General features: G+C 33.6%; 2 protein-coding genes across 2 annotated transcripts; one reads left to right on the forward strand and one right to left on the reverse strand.

The window, feature by feature from the left end:
* Positions 1–1,085: 1,085 nt before the first annotated feature.
* On the forward strand, positions 1,086–11,118 carry LOC125052811 (sodium-coupled monocarboxylate transporter 1). Its single transcript, XM_047653820.1, has 13 exons — positions 1,086–1,587; positions 4,216–4,514; positions 4,876–5,041; positions 5,370–5,481; positions 6,299–6,366; positions 6,682–6,836; positions 7,339–7,582; positions 7,897–8,012; positions 8,834–8,933; positions 9,134–9,304; positions 9,724–9,875; positions 10,019–10,217; positions 10,568–11,118. Exons 1-13 carry the CDS (start codon positions 1,546–1,548, stop codon positions 10,838–10,840), a joined length of 2,097 nt encoding a protein of 698 aa, XP_047509776.1. The 5' UTR covers positions 1,086–1,545; the 3' UTR covers positions 10,841–11,118.
* A 514-nt stretch (positions 11,119–11,632) lies between these two features.
* LOC125053157 (Golgi reassembly-stacking protein 2) lies at positions 11,633–14,295 on the reverse strand. Its single transcript, XM_047654389.1, has 5 exons — positions 14,099–14,295; positions 13,739–14,023; positions 12,965–13,276; positions 12,587–12,818; positions 11,633–12,314 (listed from the first exon to the last, which is right to left on the reverse strand). The coding sequence occupies exons 1-5, from the start codon at positions 14,159–14,161 to the stop codon at positions 11,935–11,937; spliced, it is 1,272 nt and encodes a 423-aa protein (XP_047510345.1). The 5' UTR covers positions 14,162–14,295; the 3' UTR covers positions 11,633–11,934.
* Between the last annotated feature and the right edge of the window lie 273 nt (positions 14,296–14,568).

The raw sequence follows: 14,568 nt of genomic DNA on the forward strand, positions 1-14,568 counted from the left end.
GTTTTGTCGGCGCCAACTTCGAGTTCATGCACGACTACGCCCGGTGCCACACAGCCTTGATTGTCAAGGACTACCTACGTCGAGTTAGCATCAAGGTTATGGACTGGCCAGCAAGAAGCCCCGACCTCAATCCTATCGAGCACCTCTGGGACGAGCTGAAACGGCGAGTTCGGGCCCGTAATCCAGCTCCTGCCACTCTCGATGAGCTTCGAGATGCCGTCATCGAGGAGTGGGACACCATTCCCTAGGAACACGTCGTGAGGCTCATCAGGTCCATGACTGACCGCTTGGAAGCTGGTCGGAGGGCTAGAGGAGGCAACACTAGGTTTTAAGACCAGTTTTTAAGGATTGTCATTGATTATTTTTAATTTTTGTATTGTTCCTTTTATTTGTAATTTTGATCAGAATACACATTGTTTCACATTTTCCCAGAATTTTCTTTTTTTATGGGGGTGGTGGCCAATTTCCTACAGTTTTCAAATAAGGGATTTCATTAGCTTGCAAATGATACTTATAATGATAGGGTACAGGAAGGATCTTCGGAGTTATAATCGCTTGACACGAATTTTAGGAAAGGTGCGATTTTTTTGACGCCAAGTGTATTATAGGTGTTTAAGTTAAAAAATATACTGAATAAACAATCTGACGATTTGAATAACCGTGAAATATGGATTTTGCGATAAGTGCCCCTTTTGTTGAAAACAAATAACAACTTAAGCGTGCCTAAGCCTCGCGACACGTGTGAAGTAATGTCAGTAATTAGTTGGAAATATCCATTTGAGCAAGCAAAGTTCGGAAAATATTGAACGAAATTTGTTCAGAACCTACGTCATATAAAGTTTGATTCTGGTAAGAAGCACCTATGCCAATCATTGCGTATTAATTGTAATTGTACGAATATTAATAGCCACAGATCAAAACATATAGCCTTTTTATTTTACCTTAAAAATATTATGCATTTTAAAGTGGTTAGACTGAAATCATGGTGTCGATGCAACTGACGAATGATTCCACGGTTGACCAATCAATTCTGATAGCACGCACAACTTAGATGTTATTGTATAGATTGTATGAAGCATTATAATGTTTCTTGATTACTGTAAAAAAGGCGCAAGAACGTAACTAACGTTACAATTGTTTCAGCTGAAAATACATTTCACGAAATTACCAAATAAACATAAAATTTGATTAATACCACGTATCGTATATGAGCGCCATAAGATTAAGGTGGATTACTAAATTCACTTAATTTTACATGTTTCTTAAGTTCGAATCGTGGCAATATTAATTATAGTGCAGTGATATATTGACTAGTGAAGGCATTTCTTTGATAAGCCGAAATAAAGGTTCATATAAACAATGTGGAGTGAGACAAAGTGTTCTGTGTCATCGGATTAATTACCATTTATTGGTGTGCATGTTGGGCGTTCAGTACAGTCAAAACTAAACAGTGTGGTCAGGACGTGTACTAGTTCGATTACGGTCGAACGTTTTTTCTTTGATAAAGTGTAATATGGACAGAGATTAATTACAAAATATTCAAGAATGGCAATAGATAATTTCAAGTGGCGTTGTCCTTTACTTAAGGTAAAAATGTAGAGTTTAAGAAATCTCTTTAAAACTATAATTTATACATGATTTAGATTGTCTTATGAGTTTATCAGAATTATAATTATATCCATTAAATCTTCGTATGTGATTCATATTTTGATAGCTACACTCACTTTTGGATTGTCCGCGTCTTAGAGAATTAAGAAACCGCTCTAGGAAACACTCACGAAAAGTTGTTACGTGCCAATTACTATGTCATAATTTCGTAACTTAATACATACATAAAGTAATTATTATTTTATGACATGGTTAAAGGTTAATGTTATGAAGATTATGAAGTTTTCTAGGTTGTATTTTGAAAATTAGACTTATGTAGTTGTTACATCAATTTTAGTTTTTATGAATTCAGTAGATATTTCCAACATGAATGTTAGTAGTAATGCCACCAGCAATTACATTATTTACAAGCTTAACGTACATAGTCTCTGTGGCAGTGTTTCTTATAAAATGTATATTGTATATAGTTAGTTAAATTTATAGAGTTTTAAAATACATAAAAAGAAGTTCCTATTGATTGGGGCATTGTAACGTTTTCTTACCATACATACATACATCCAGCCAGTGGCATTACAACCCAAATGAGTCTTGGCCTCAGATTTTCATATCGGTATTATTAGCGTTTTCCTTTATAGGTAAGTCGGAGGACAACTTTCTTGGCCTGAGATCATAGTCCATATGGTAGACATAAATATAAAATAAATGAATCAAAGTTAAATATTATAAAATTATATAAACGAAACCCCCCCCGTTTATCCTTCGTTCTTTTCGTTCGTTACTTTCTTTTTTATTTATTGGTTATTTTTTTTTAAATTTCATAGTCGAGATCTATGAAATTTAAAAAAAATCGACTACGGGAGCGAAACGCAGAAGTAGGATAAGACATATACCAATCTAATATATAGCATTCTCGTGTCACAATGTTCGATTCCATACTCCTCCGAAACGGCTCGACCGATTCTTATGAATTTTTTTATACATATTCAGTAAGTCCGAGAATCTGCTACTATCTGTCTTTCAAACCCTTAAGTGATAGAGGGGTGTCCACCTAAAAAAAATATTTTATTTTTATTATGTGGCATTAAAAATACATACAACCCTTAACTATGACCCCTCTACGATTAATCCCTATTTTTAATTAAAGTAGATAGTTATTTTTATTTAACTAATAAATGTTTCCTTGAAATAATATACATGGCAAAACAACGTTTGCCGGGTCAGCTAGTATAAAATAAATATATCGATCCAAATCTCATAAAATGTAGAAAGAAGGTTAAAATTAAACTGCTCAATTCGCGTTAAATTTAATCCGAATGCTTTATTCAAATTCGAATATGTTTTTTCTGCTAGCTAGCATATATAAAAAAATATATAAATAAGAACATGTTAATACAATAATACTTAATTATTTACCGCCCGTTGTTTCCCTAATAATTTATGTTACCTGTATTTATGTAACGAAGTTAACAAATAATTTAATACACTTTTAATTCAAACATAAGTAATTCAATAATTTGTTCATGTTTTACAGACAGAGACTCGTTTAAAGCCTCATCATCAAACGTCTCATCTTTTGGAAGTTGTCTTTGCTTTTCCTGAATTTGCGATTATGCCAGGAAAGAAACATTAATTGCGTAACAAGAAACAGGAAAATCTATTGATTTATTTTTGTATGGTCTCGAATTCTCTAAACTGCGGAGTTTATTATGACAAGTATCTTTTAATTGCTTGGAATGTATCATGTATGAAGCCACGCAAACAATCCCATGAGCTGTCAGTAACCCCATATAGTTTTATATTATCCGGAACTTACCGCCGTAAAGAAGTTTTAATGAACGCTGAACCGGTTTTTTCCAATTCAGCTCTCTAACGAGATCGCTTCGTAGAAGAAGCTGAAATAATGGTCGTAACGTCGACTTTAAGTTATGCTGATACAAATTTATAAAAAATACAGTTCCTCAATTTCGATTAATGGAAATTTAGTAATTGAATATATTATTACATTTATGTATCTTAAACTCTTATCATAAACACTGAAGTAACTTCAAAAAAGAAAGACGCTCAGTTATTATTGCTCGCTGGTTCTAATGATTAAATTAAATATTAGAATACAAAATCCCTGTTTAACATCTTGAATTTAACACAAAAGCTATAAGAACGGTCCCATAGATTTAAATTAACAATTAATAATGATTCAATATATTCCTAGTGTGGATCGGTTCTTGTTCCTTCGTTGGATTAAAGCAATTACGTAAAACTAGTTGAATTAAAAAAAAACAATCAGCTTGAAAAACTAAAGCAATCTATTAATTAATGCAATTGGAAAATCACTAGAATTAACGTTATACACACGTTCCTTGTAACTCATTGATCAAAACCGTTTTTACCGACACCTACGCACAATTAACTTCCGTTATTAATGCAATTCTAGGGTGTTCAATATACGTTAATAAACGCGTAAAACCATTAAAGGTGGTCAGGACTGCTGTCTATAGATTCACGGTCCTCATATGTGTATGGCCCTGATCTGCAAGTAGAACGGATAACTTTTAAAAATACCATATTATGTGTTTAATGAATTTATCATTAAAAAGTTTTTTGTTTCAGTTGACGTTATTACATAAGCTTGTAGTTTTTACTACTACATCGTGCATTATTGCGGCCGCCTCTGCATCAACCCTCAATGTCAGTACGTCCATAAACAATACCAGCTCCGGCAATGAGACCGATCTTTCGGAACTTTTTCACTGGCAAGACTATGGGGTACTTGCTGCTATGCTATTCGTTTCTTGTGCAATCGGCGTATTTTATGGATATTGTGGGGAGAAACAAACGACGGGAGATGATTTTCTTTTAGGTGGATCATCGATGGGAACATTTCCCATGGCTTTAAGTTTAGCGGCAAGGTAAGATTGTCTACGCTTCTATTCAACTAACGTTGTTAATGATGTGTTTGGAATGTTTTTTTATGTTTCGGCACATATTCTTTTCTAAAAATCTTGGCCCGACAAAAATGTCACGACAATTGATAAATTTCTCGTTTAAAATATTCCTGTATTTATTTTGATTTTACTACAACCACAATTCAATGTTTTACGCAGTGATTCAATAAATTTGTGCACTTGCTGTTGGGCACCTGTGTTGTATATCACACATAAGAAAATGCGCCTAGATGCATAAGTGATTTTATCATATAAAAACCGCATGTGGTTAATATAAATCGAATCGTCAAATTTTTAGGACAAACTAACTATTTTTTGTTTTCAGTTTTATAACCGCTATCGAATTATTGGGCAATCCAGCAGAAATGTACATAGCTGGGGCTCAGTTTTGGATGATTTGCATTGCCTTTGTTCTGGTTGTTCCCATTTCTAGTCAACTTTATCTACCTGTTTTTATGCGGCTTCGATTGACATCATGCTACGAATACCTGGTAACCGTAACTTTTCAACTAAATTTTCAATAGAACATTTTGCTCACCACCTCGAAACATTAAAACGGGTTTAATTACTTATAATATAATTATTTAATTGAATTTAGAATTAAATAAACTGTCAAGCCCTCGTTCAATGTGTATCAATACCTATTGCTCATCAGTTTAAGTAACAAACATGTGGATGTAATACATACCTAGGTATGTGGATATGGTCGTAAACAATTGATTATACAATCTAGTATAAACTATATAGTAGTCCTTGATTAAGAGGTAAGAAGTGAAGGAATTGCTGTGTATTTACTTATTTATTACGCATTGTTTTTAGGAGGTGCGATTCTGCAAATCTATGCGAGTTTATGCAAGCGCATTATACATGCTTCAAATGATATTGTACACTGCAGTGGCTGTTTATGCTCCAGCTCTTGCTCTCTCGGATGGTTGGATTTTTATTATATTATTTAATATGTGAAACGTATTGCGAATTGTGACTACCGTACGTGTGTATATAACCTTTTGGATAAAATCTCGAGATTTCAAGTACAAGAATTTGAAGTTTCTTTAAAAAAATTGTGAAGCAATAGCGTTCTTTCATTTTATTATTAATTATTAAAAAGATGTTAACAGAAATGACATCTCGGAGTCTGGTTAGATTAAAATCGTTCCGAGCGCGTATTCCTGTCGACAAAAGAAAATCGAAATTATGATAACGACCGATTATGAAATTCCAAACGTAACGCGAATACAACGACACACAATGACACAATAATAGGGTCGTAAAATTAATTCAGTTATAGTAATGTGAATATGACTTCATAGCATTTCGCAACAGTTCCTTTTCAATAATGGACGGTAAAATTTTAAATTCTGCTATGGTATTCAATTTACAGAGCTGGGTATGGAGACTAGTTGGAATAGCGCCTACCTCCACTCACGCACGTCTTTTAAATGCATTAATTATAAATGTCCTCGATTAAATTCCCCGGGAAAAGCAATCGCTTAGAAGAGTTGGGAGGCTGATGACTTGCCTTAAAAAGCATCGAAGAATTAAATGAAAACGTTCAATTACTCTTTTATTAAAATCCATGATATTTATCGTATTATTTAAAATGACTCATTTAGCCATTAAGCACGAAGTTTTAATTTAATACATACATTTGAATTTGCATTTACCACGGAACTGATAAAAATGCCCGATTTTTTCAATGTAGGTTTAAAATTGTATACACAGTGCTTTAATGTGCATTTTTTTTTCAGTAACTGGATTAAATACCTACGTAGCAGTATCGCTGGTCTACGTAGTTTGTATTTTTTACGCTTCCCAAGTAAGTAATCACCTAAATCTACTAGATAGGCTCAAAACCCACTAAGCCTTTGATATATATAACAACGTCTGGTGGGATTGTTCCTTTTTAACCTAAAAAATATCATGGTACAGTACTATTTTAGAATTTTTATCGAATTATGAGCATAATGCGCCTATTTAAGGAGTATGTAGGAACAGTGTAATGGAGACGCGGTGAATGTCGTTTGATTTTACTTTGAACATCTATGTAAGATTAAGACGATATAAGTCTATCCCGAAAATGTATTTCCACTTGACGTCCTTCAGTTATGAATGAGGTTTATTACATTTTCAGGGTGGAATGAAAGCAGTAATCATGACCGACTCCTTTCAATCAGCAGTTCTATTAGCATCATTAGCGACAGTATTAGCTTTAGGTGCAGATCAAGTTGGCGGTCTTAACGCAGTTTGGGATTATTCAAGACGTTCTGATAGACTACACTTTTTCGAGTAAGTGTTGCAAAGTCTTTTACCAATAATTATTTAGATAGATCTCAAAGTTGCACCGTTCACTTTTGTAAAATAATTTCTCCTTGTAAGTAATACGTTCTAATCCATTTCGACATCGATATATTAGATGAGGCAACAATCTTCCGCGATAAACTATTTGCCCTATCACCTCGGTAGATATGCAGGATTATATTGTATGTGTCAGGTAAATTTAGAGCTTTCGGTAATTTGTCTGTACTAAGTCATCTTTATTAGAACAATATTAAATGATAAAGAAACTCAAAGACAAACTAAATTATTTATAATTTTTGACCAATGTGAGATTGGTCAATGTAAGTAAAAAACAAAATAGCGTAAAAATACTGAATACTTTGAATTATAATATTTTTAATTTATTGGGTTTCTCTTTTATTTAAGTTGCCTTAACAGGTTGTAAAGAGAAGCTATGTTTATTGCATATTTAAATGGTAGGAATAATATAATAAAAACTTTATTATTTTAGCATGGACCCTGATCCCACGGTCCGCCATTCGTTTTGGTCAGTAGTTGTTGGAGGCACAATGTACTGGGTGAGCATGTTTTGCGCAAACCAGGCATCCGTACAAAAATACTTATCTGTTGAGCGCATATCTCAAGCTAGAATCGCTCTATGGGTATCTGCAATTGGCTTGATTGCCGTGTATTCTGTGAATTTCATCACCGGAGCAGTGCTTGCCGCCCATTATGCTGGATGCGATCCAATACAGGTGAGTTGAATATAAATTAGTATAATAGGTCTTGTATTATGTACTGTTTCAATAACTATGTCGCGCGGTTGGTTTATTCAAGTTGAATGTCGAATCAAACCGAGAAAACGAAAATAAAATATTAGAATGATGATTTAAAGATGACTTCACAGTTAAATATTATGATTATCGATAGATACGTGCTTATCTCGTTTTAAAATAAAAAATAAATACATCCATCAAAAGTTCATAAGTTCAGAAACCAAAAAAAAATAAACCTTAAATCCCATAGCTGTTACCAATAGGTATACAATAATAAACTTACCAATTCCTAGGCTGGAGTTATCAGTGCATCGGATCGATTACTTCCATTGTATGTGGTGAGGGAATTTGGAAAATACCCCGGCGTTCCTGGCTTCTTCGTCGCAGGCATTTTCGCTGCTAGTCTCGGGTAAATATTTTATTGCTCATTCTGATGTAATAAGAATAATTAAACCGAAAATAAACATACATTATTATTTATTATTATTAAGTTTATTATTAAGCATCATAGGTACTGTACGCTGACAAATAACCTACGAACGCTAATGTTCCAAATTAAAGATTGGTTACTTAGGTAATTCTTAGGAATTATTACAAATAAAATTAACCATTTTTAAAACACCACTATAATACACTCAATTAAAACTTGTAACCCGTTGGGTATGATAGCTCTCGAATCACTAACTCAGATTCAGTATTAGGTCTTAAATTAAGAACTAACCAGAAATGTCCAGATAGCATTCCGGTTTCAATTTGAGACATCTCCCTCGAATTTAACCTTAATCAAGTCCATTTGGTGTCAGCTTTAATATTTTTATGTAAGGAGCCTAAATACATTTTTAATAAAAGAAACCGTTGCACAAATTTTAATTATCTTTATTAATCCGTTTAAACCAGGTTTTCAATAATTTCAACATTCATAAAAAAGTTTGACAGCTCTCAGATTTAGGTTTAATTGTATAATACCGACCTAAACTTTAAAAATTCTTGCTCTTAAACGGATTAGTAAATTTCCTAAGATAAATAACTTACTTCTTAATATGTTAAGTATAGTAATGAGCCAATCACAGCGAAATAAACTAATTGATTGCAAATTAAACATGCTACAATAAAAATATGCTAAACTTCCGAGACAATTTTATTTAGAAATATTTTTATTTTTTATTTATATTGTCGTTTAAAATTTAGTGCTATATTTGAAAGTTTAAGATGTATTAATTATTTCCACAGTACTGTTGCATCAGCCCTAAACTCTCTGGCTGCAGTCGCGTGCCAAGACTTAGCAAACGGCTTATTAGGGATAACACTTCCAGAAGAGAAAGGGGCAATGGTAAAAACGTTAATACTTCTAAGACAAAAGTAACTAAACTGTACTTCAGCTAAATATATGCTATAAACCTAAGTTTTATTTTAATACCTTTATCTTTTATTCATTATTTCTACATTATCTTATAAAACTTAGAATACTCATCGAAGTCTAAGTTTTAATAAGACACTTTAAATTCCTAAGTGATTTTTTTTATTATTTAGATAGCAAAGTGGGTATGCTTGGCCTGTGGTGCTATCTCATTTGCTCTGGTCTTCATTGTGGAACGACTTGGGCCAGTTCTACAATTGGCGCTCTCATTCAACGGCATGGCTGGAGGTGTTTCCTTGGGTCTCTTTAGTTTAGGAATGTTATTCCCGTGGGCCAATTCTACGGTAAATATGTTAAAACTATATGCACTCTTTTTATAATTTTGATTTTTTGTGCTTATAATTATGTTACTCTGTATTAGTGCACATGTTACTTAGACCACACAGCGCCAACTTAGCGAATTAAATGCGACTTCGTGAGATCCTAACTTAAACTTTGATGATTTGCTATTTTAAAAGAGTACCGAGAGTTTTTTACGCAGGCTTTTTCTCTCGGCCTACACCCTCTGTCTTCTTTGCCGATGAGTAGGGATGCCTACAAATTCAAATTTAATGACGTGGAATAAGTGATACTTACCTGTATCTTATGTTCCATAATAAACATATTTTATTTTTTTATTTTAAAGGAAATTACACATTAATTATAAACCCGTACCAGGGGTTCATCAAAAGCCTTAAACTTTTGAAAATTATTTTCTTCACAGGGTGCAGTGGCAGGCGGTATTTTTGGGCTACTCGTAGTGGTTGTGGCGGGCGGTGGTGCACAACTAGCGCAGGTTCCACTTCCGCGGCTTCCTACATCGACGGATTCCTGTCCTGCTTACTATAATCTGACTTCCTTGATTATTTCCCCAAGGTAATACTAGTTTGTAGAATGTTTCCTATTTTGCACTCTCGCTATAATTTGTGGTCCACACATGATAACAATTAATCGGTTCTAATTTTTTGTACGGTCTATTTGTATACCTTACAATTGGTGAAAAATGGATATTTTTGCAGCGAAAACCAAGACGAAGCAGTTTTTTGGTTATTCAGAGTCTCATACCTATGGTATTCAAGCCTGGGTTGTGTAGCTACCGTCTTAGCTGGAATGGTTGTATCAGTGATAACTGGTGTAACGGATCCCGCCCATGTGCCAATTGATTTAATTTCACCACCAGTCATATCCCTATTAAGTGCCTTGCCGAAGAAATTAAAGGTAGGCATCCGTTGACTTTAACACACATTAATATTTATATACAGCAAACATTACGTTTAAAAAATTTGTATCGATCCCGGTGAAACATAACAAAATTTTGGCATTTGCGAATATAAATGCCTAGCAATATTTAAAGCAAGATTTTTTTTTAATCAGCCTCAATATTCATTTTTATATATTCTTTTTTTTCTATAGCAGTATATAGTATGTTTGTCCGTATGTCTATCATTAGACAGACAAATATTTCTGACTTTGCCTTTGCATTGCTAAAAGAATTTGGTTAGAGGTTTCACCACTCAGTGAACTTGTGTGTTTACATTGTAAGAATTGGTTAACTGCTTATGATTCAGAAAGCGTTACGGATACCAACGCGTATGGGGTTGGAAAGGCGGCGAAGTTCGAGCGTGCGGCCGCCAAGTATTGCAGATGACAAGGACACGAGACGGCGCAGGCGCCTCTCGGAATTAGCTGGTGGTGTTTTTTATAGCGACGCACAGATCCTTACGCAAGGACATGACAACCTCGCAATGGACACAGAGAAAAGCCATGACCATTACCATCGCACTAGCTTTAAATTGGATAAACAATCAAGTCCACAACTTTCTAGAACATCTACTTGTTAAGTTTAGTATATTAGCGTATTATTGTAGGTACTAGAGTAATACAACGTACAGGTATTCAACAAATAATTAAGGCATATTCTTCCTGGGTACCTATTTTCAAGTTACAAATTAAATTATATATACATAGTTGTACTTAATGAAAATAACCAAATTACTGTACTGGCAATTATTCCTATACCATAAACGTATGTACTTACTTAACTTATTCCGGTAAAGTGTAAACTATTTAAGACTAATTTTACCGTTTCATTATTGATTAAATGTCTAACAAGTGCAAACCAGTTTATTAATGACCTTATATTTTGAAAATGTGTGAAATATTATTTGATTGTTTTGCATCGTTGAATTTGAGTTACTGTTTTGTTATCGCAACGTTGAGAATCATAATAAATAATCAATTTGTTCACGCAGCTCATACGTCAAGCATAATAAACCTACATAGCCGTATAAGTAGGCACCCAAATAGCCATATAGCATACGACCTCGAAGCGAGATTGATACTTAAACTTTTGTGCATTTTAATTCATGATAATACTATAGGTTTCTAATTTCTGTGTGCCCTGCTGTGCCACTTGTTTTCTAATACATATAATCATAATGATTGGTTCCTAAAAATAAGATTCCAAATAGGTTTTAGGGATTCCATTCTCTCATCTAATACTGACTACAACTGATCCATAATTTAAAGATAAGAAAAAATTGGGCCGATTGAGTGTCGGAATTATCTATTTACATTTACATAGATAATTCCGACACGTTGGGGGCAAAGATTATCCATAAATAGAACTTATGTATATTTTATTATTTATTTCAACCTAAATTAAACTTATTATTACAAATAAACGGAAAACAAATATAATATAAGTATATGAAACATCTAGACATTTCTGATGTAAAATAATAAAAATGCTAAATAATCTTTAAAATTTTTACCACACAGTATGGCCCAAAATATTCCTCATACATGGAATGATTCGAACCAATAAAAAGAAATTAAATTTGATTCAACTATTTGGGTCAACAGTATCAATTATATACAAAGCTATAAATATTTTTATACATTCTGAATTATATCTTTAATAACATGTCAATTTTTATGATAGTAAGTCTTGTTGTTGATAGGCTTGTTGTTGGTGTATTTCTTGCATTGTGGTTACCGGCAAAGTGGCACTAACAGTTATAGAGGGCATGCCAGGGAGAGAAACAGGTGTCACAACAGGCAGCCCCGTGGAACCCACTAATGGTGGAGGCTGTATTGGAGCATTAAAACTACTCATGTCAAATGTTGGTACCAGATTTGCAGAACTCTGGGGGTATGATGTATCCTGGTTTTGGGTGAAGCTAGGCATGATTGGAATATATGGCTGTGGCTGGTTCATAGGAATGCCTGGCAAGCTTGGCAATGGAGCTGGAGGCTGCATGTTGGATACAGATGGGTTGCTGCCTAAGTTCATTAGTGTTGTATCAGCAAAATCTGTAATTAAAATCAAGTGATACAGTATGCCTATTGAAATAAGTTTTATTATTTACCAACATACAAACATACCTTTTTTACTTGGTACATGAATTAGCAAAAGAATATTATGACTGAACAAAATTTTTGCATGAGTTTTATACACTAAAAAAACAGCATTATTCTCTTATTCAATAATTACATTAATTGTTGTCTATATGGGTTTATTTTGAAAAACCATATTGATAAACAGAAAATATGTGTTTGATTTAGACATTTGTGTATATACTTACTTGAAGAATAGGGTGGCATATTAGATACTACAGATGAAGGTTGTGACATTGTTGGCTGAATTGGTGATTGTGGTTCAACATTTATTGGTGCATTTGCAGTCACAGGATTACTTATTCCTGGATTCACCATAGGTACTCCAGACAAAAATGGCGGGGGAACCTGAACATTTTGTGCTTGAATATTTGTAGTTACATTGACATCTGGTAAACCACTAGCTTGTTTTTGTGGTATCTGAAACAAATATAACATAATAGTATTTGAGTAAATCATATTCTGATACTGCAATTGGAACAATAAGAATGAGTTTGTATTAATTGACTACTTGCATGCAAGACAAAATGTCCGATGGTCTATAATCTATAATTATTTTCACATACCTCCTCAAAAGGTTTAGCCATCTTTGATGCCTTGTTTGCTTCATATTGAATGGGAATCCTGTGAAGGTATCCATATCCAATTCCACAGCCCAGGCTACCTTCTCCTCCCCAGTTATGGTTTGGTGTTATAACAACTTCACGACATACATCCTCAGAAACATTATAAACATACAGCTTAAGAGGTCTTGCTTCATGAGCTTCAATCAGAGTAAATAGATCTTCACTTTCATGCATGATTGAATCTGCACCAATTATGTAGTCAGAAAATGGTCTTAATCCTGCTAGTTCTGCCGGAGATGATGGGTGAACTTCCTGAAAATAATTAGTTTAATTATAATAATGACCCCTAAGTTAGGTTACATGCATTGTCTAGTCCTATATCCTTTAACAGTTATATCCAGACCAATCACCTAATACAAGATAAAATTGATACAAAACATAACACAGCAAATTTATTATTCACTGTCATATTCCATTTATTAAGTTTTTGTGATGAATTTGATGTTTGCTTTTTATCTAAAATCATCCAAATATATTATATTATTTTTCCCATCGCCTAAGTGCTTTGCTACTCTAGCTACATAATGTTCATTAAGTTTAAGTATGTTTAATCTTGATTTATGAATATAATAGAAGCTTTCTGATATTTCATGATATATTAAATATAAATCAGTATAAATGTATGAAATTACCCTCTAATACACTCAACCATGTTAAAACTTTAAACTGCATTTACCATATATCAAAGTCAATTGTAATTGTAATATGTATTACCAATATATGCCAAACATTTTCAGTTGCTCCCTCAAATGAGCAAAATCGTATGCTGACACCAAGAAGACCTTCACCACCCCAGTTTGCACAAGGTGTAATTGATACTTCTCTCACTGATTGAGTTTTACTACTATAAACATGCATTTTAATGTTTTTATCAACATTCTGTTTTAATAACTCCTTCAAAGTGTCATTATCTTGATCTAGTCTAGTATTTTCTATTGACACGATAAAATCAAAAAACGGTTCTAGTCTCGCTTTTTGACCCGGAGAACCATCTTGAACCTGAAAAATTGAATTTACGAGTCAATAACACAAAACATTACCATTATACATTAGGTCATTTCCTACGAAACATACCCGCAAAACATGATATCCTTCTGAACCTCCACCCGGTACTTCAAGACTCTGTGAAGAGCCCATGATGAAAGCTAGCTTGTGAAACAAAAATTAACTTCCTCTGAAGATTTTAAAATTATCATTACAAATTAACAGAAACACTATCCTAATTTCTATTCACTGACTGCCTGGCACTTGCCTGTTGGCTGTTGCCAAATGTCAAGCTGCAAACTAGATGTCAGATACAGAACTTAAAGTTGACAATCATACGTGGCAGCCACAGGTAAATCTTCCTCTGATACAGACTAATATTTGTAACGCTAGAATTATTACAATTCAATATCCGCAAAAGCTATATTATTATTTAGATAGTTGTCTCCTGGTGAAAATACTTATGGGACTTGAGACGAGGCACTTTTCGACACTCGTGAGTCGTGACACACTAATGCAAAACGAATTTTTAGAAAAAAAATTGGCAAATGCTAACTTTT

Source organism: Pieris napi, chromosome 10, assembly GCF_905475465.1.
Source record: "Pieris napi chromosome 10, ilPieNapi1.2, whole genome shotgun sequence".
Lineage (NCBI taxonomy): Eukaryota > Metazoa > Arthropoda > Insecta > Lepidoptera > Pieridae > Pieris > Pieris napi.

Bases quoted from the DNA above. Each gene is read 5' to 3' on its own strand.
- LOC125052811 (XM_047653820.1), top strand. From the start codon at position 1,546: ATGGCAATAGATAATTTCAAGTGGCGTTGTCCTTTACTTAAG. The intron at 6,837-7,338 runs GTAAGTGTTGCA...TTATTATTTTAG, and splicing joins GATAGACTACACTTTTTCGA to CATGGACCCTGATCCCACGG. The intron at 7,583-7,896 runs GTGAGTTGAATA...ACCAATTCCTAG, and splicing joins CTGGATGCGATCCAATACAG to GCTGGAGTTATCAGTGCATC.
- LOC125053157 (XM_047654389.1), bottom strand. From the start codon at position 14,161: ATGGGCTCTTCACAGAGTCTTGAAGTACCGGGTGGAGGTTCAGAAGGA. The intron at 14,024-14,098 runs GTATGTTTCGTA...TCAATTTTTCAG, and splicing joins AAGGATATCATGTTTTGCGG to GTTCAAGATGGTTCTCCGGG. The intron at 12,315-12,586 runs GTAAGTATATAC...TTTTAATTACAG, and splicing joins TATGCCACCCTATTCTTCAA to ATTTTGCTGATACAACACTA.